This window comes from Plectropomus leopardus, unplaced genomic scaffold (assembly GCF_008729295.1).
Source record: "Plectropomus leopardus isolate mb unplaced genomic scaffold, YSFRI_Pleo_2.0 unplaced_scaffold17547, whole genome shotgun sequence".
Lineage (NCBI taxonomy): Eukaryota > Metazoa > Chordata > Actinopteri > Perciformes > Serranidae > Plectropomus > Plectropomus leopardus.
Window position 1 is genome coordinate 1 of NW_024618884.1, and position 3,574 is coordinate 3,574.

General features: G+C 37.1%; 1 protein-coding gene across 1 annotated transcript; it reads right to left on the reverse strand.

Annotated features, from left to right (window-relative positions):
* Positions 1-245: 245 nt before the first annotated feature.
* Positions 246-3,335, reverse strand: LOC121964866 (fibrinogen beta chain-like). Its single transcript, XM_042515048.1, has 6 exons — positions 3,192-3,335; positions 2,393-2,499; positions 1,488-1,602; positions 775-894; positions 523-645; positions 246-421 (listed from the first exon to the last, which is right to left on the reverse strand). The coding sequence occupies exons 1-6, from the start codon at positions 3,229-3,231 to the stop codon at positions 261-263; spliced, it is 666 nt and encodes a 221-aa protein (XP_042370982.1). The 5' UTR covers positions 3,232-3,335; the 3' UTR covers positions 246-260.
* Between the last annotated feature and the right edge of the window lie 239 nt (positions 3,336-3,574).

A 3,574-nucleotide genomic window follows, 5' to 3' on the forward strand; every position in this document is an offset into this window, starting at 1 on the left:
CACGTTATTGCATAGAAAGTTGCAAAAACACTGAAAACAACATAATATGTCCCCAAAAACAGCTGGGAAATTCACTATGTACCATATCAAGACACACCATCGTATAGAATGAGGAAAAACGGCCAAAAACGTCAAAATATAGTTTGAGTTTTTGGTACGATTTTGGGTGACACGGCATAATATGACATTTTAATGGTATTTTGTTCAGAATTAAAAAGTTTTAGTGCAAAGTGATCCAAAGCAGCACATAGTCAAAACAGTTACATGTTTATTTTCTTTCGATGAAATATATATTTGTGCTGTAAATACAAAGGTGTCTGACTCACCTTGGCTCCTGTCCAGTCCTCCATCTCAATGAGAACCTCCGTGGGGCCCAACTTGCTCACCTGACTAATGCGGTCATTGCCCAGCCAGTATTCACCTGTCACGGGACGAAGGGCACAGGTTCCCCCGTCGATGAAAAGCTAAAGGAATATTGGTGGACATGAATACACAGGTAACTTCATCATTTGAAAACCTTACCTGGAGTCTCACAGTGACCCTTGCCAACATCGAATGCAATGTTGCCGAAACCGCTGCGATATTCGTCCCAACGCCGGCCAAAGTCGACACTACCATCAAGCCTGTTCTGGATGAGGAGCCATCCTGGGAAAATAAAAGAAACCTCTTGAAAACTCAGATTCCCCTGCCAACTTATCCAAAGTATAAATATTAAAAACAAACTCCAGAATCAAAAATCTTAAATGTATCGACACTGACTGAGTTAGTCCTCACCTCCGTTCTGGGTGGTCTGATCACAGAAGACCTTGTACGCAGGGCTGAAGACATCAGGCTGGATCAGGTACATCTGGGAGTCTGTTCCTCCACGACGGTAGATGTCCTCACACTCCTTACCTGAATCACATCGGAAAAACGTTAAATCTAGAAAAGGTCTGTACATATAGAGACATAAACATCGTTGTATCAGGAATAGACCCAGACAGATCCTCGTTTAAATGTCTGATATCTCCCAAATGTTTTAATCATGTCAGAAAAGTAAAGACGTACTTAGTTACTTTTGTGTTCTACCAAAAATCTATTCTACGTCTGCTGATCTGTACCTCCACATCTGGCTCTTAGAGTTGTCCGTTGGACCCGGTTAATTTTTAACAAACATCAACACTAACTTCTACTCGTAAAACCGGATTCTGATTCTGAGACGGTTGGACTTTCCAATACTTTGGTCTAAAACAATCCAACAATCGCCAGACCTCCGGAAGATTTGGCTCGAACAGTCATGACCAACACAGGACGAATTTTAACCGATTTGGTAACCCCGCCTTGACCTTGTTTTTTTTAGCGCCAGCATCAGATCAAAATGATGACTTTTGAAGTTATCTCCTTCGCTGTCGGACACATTTCTCAACATTTTTGCTCCCTGGGGAATCATGTTGTTCTTCCAACACTTTTATATTGCTGCGAATATTGAAAAATGCAGGAGCACCAACCAGACACCACCGGTATGGGACATTTGGTCTTGCATGGTTCCTTGCAGTCCTCCTTCTGGCTCAGGATGGCCTTCTCCAGCTTCTGGATTTTTTGCTTGAGCTTGTCCAGGATCCCCTGAAGCCAAACACAGTGTACGTTAAATGCTGAATGAAACTCTTCCTGACTGAGACATCTCTGCCATTCGGATTATGTTAAAAAAATCCACTCGACGTCACTGTGTCTTTGAACAGGCTGCTTCATGAGTTAGCGACAACGATTTTCGAGTTTTTTTTAACCAACATCAGTCCTCATCATACATGTTTGTTAATTTTCATTGTTTGTTTGTTTTTGTCTGTAACCGTGTACCTCGTGAAAATAGCACATATTTTCTCCATATGCCAAATATGGTAAAAATGATGTCATCAGGTGGAAAAAACACTTGTCCTTTTATGGTAAAGGTAGCGATGCCAAGATAATAAATGTACATTTCTTCTGATAAAAAGATCAATAGTCATTGTTTTTATTATATAGTAATAATAGTAAATTTTTAAAAAAGCATCAGTTTGATCTTTCACAATTTCTGAGATGTTACTGAAGTACTGTAATGGTAAATATCAAGAATAAGTACGTGGAAATACACACTGGTAGTACAACTAGTTACATGGTTAAAAAGATATATGTGATATATGATAAACTATTACATATTACAAGCATTATAATGGTATTTGATTTTGATTTTTCATTGTTTTTTTCTCTTGAAAGGGTTTGAGGTATTTCCATTCTTTAAATGGGAAGCATCTGACTTTGGGATCTGTTTTGTTTGTATGTTTTATTACTTAATAAAACACAAACAACAGTTAAAATAATAATGATAAGCAGGTTTCAGTGCTGCTTTTTGGACTTCCATGTTAGTGTTTTCACTCGCCTGCAGCACTCTGACGTTGGACGGGATGAAAGTGTCCACCATCTCCTTGATGTAGGCGTGTTGTTCCTCCAGCTGACTGGTGAAATGATTCTCCACCCTGTTGTTGTCTGATGGACAAGCAGAGAAAAAAAAAAAAAACGTATTTACGAAGAACTTTTGTTTCAAAATTTCAAAACGCCACCAACAACAAGTTTGAGCTAAACTGCTACGCACATTTGGAACCAGGGCTGGGGGACGGTATTTGGGGGACGGTATTTTTTGTTTTGTTTTTTGAGTGGACGGTGGTTAAATAAACATTTTGGCGTTATTATTATTTCTTTCTTTCTTTCTTTCTTTCTTTCTTTCTGTCTTTCTTATTTATTTATGCAATATTTTAAAAAAACATTTGGGTGATTTTCTTTTTCATTAAAAAATTAAAAATTAAAATTGAAAACATTGCCTTCCAAATTTGGCCATGTGTTTGAAAGGTGTGTTTTCTTTAAAAAAATTTAAATTAAAAACTTCCAGAAAATTTAATAACAAAAATGATCGCTTAGTTGTCGGATTTCCGACGGGCCTAAATGAAATCATGTACTTGCAACACAGGATTGGGAAACAAAATTCAATTACTTTTCCAAAAATTACAGGGTGTATTTGGTTTTCCAAAACATTTCCAGGTTTTTTAATGACCGTTACAACTCTAATATTGGTGTGAAGTATTAAAAAAGAGGAAGAGAAGGCGTCCTGATTTCCCTGTTGGAAGTAGCATAGCGGTATTTTGATCGCCGCCACAAACAAAACGTAATGAGGTGTTTCTCACTGTCGCCGACTTCCAGCCTTTCCCTCACAGTGTTCGACATGCTCTTGACGTGGTTGTAGATGTCGTTGGAGGAGTGGGACAACTTTTCCACTTCTGGCTTCAGTACACTGATGCTCTGTGAGAAATATATGCACAAAAAAAGTCAGTTCCAATCAAGACATTATGTCGAGAAAGCTAAATCCATGAATTTAGTTTTATATCAATTTTTATGCAGTAAAATTAAATTAAATTAAATTAAAATATTGGTTTAAACTCATTCCCATTTTAATATCTGCTCAGAAAAACAGAAATAAAAGGAAATAAAAAACAAAAATGATCATAGCAATTTTTACACAATAAAATAAAATAGAATGAAATAAACATAAATAATAAATAAATAAAAT

Excerpts from the sequence above, each read along its gene's own strand:
- LOC121964866 (XM_042515048.1), bottom strand. The coding sequence starts at position 3,231 with ATGTCGAACACTGTGAGGGAAAGGCTGGAAGTCGGCGACA. Across the intron at positions 895-1,487 it reads TCCCATACCGGTGGTGTCTG|GTAAGGAGTGTGAGGACATC; the intron begins GTTGGTGCTCCT and ends GATGTGATTCAG. Across the intron at positions 646-774 it reads TCAGACCACCCAGAACGGAG|GATGGCTCCTCATCCAGAAC; the intron begins GTGAGGACTAAC and ends TTATTTTCCCAG.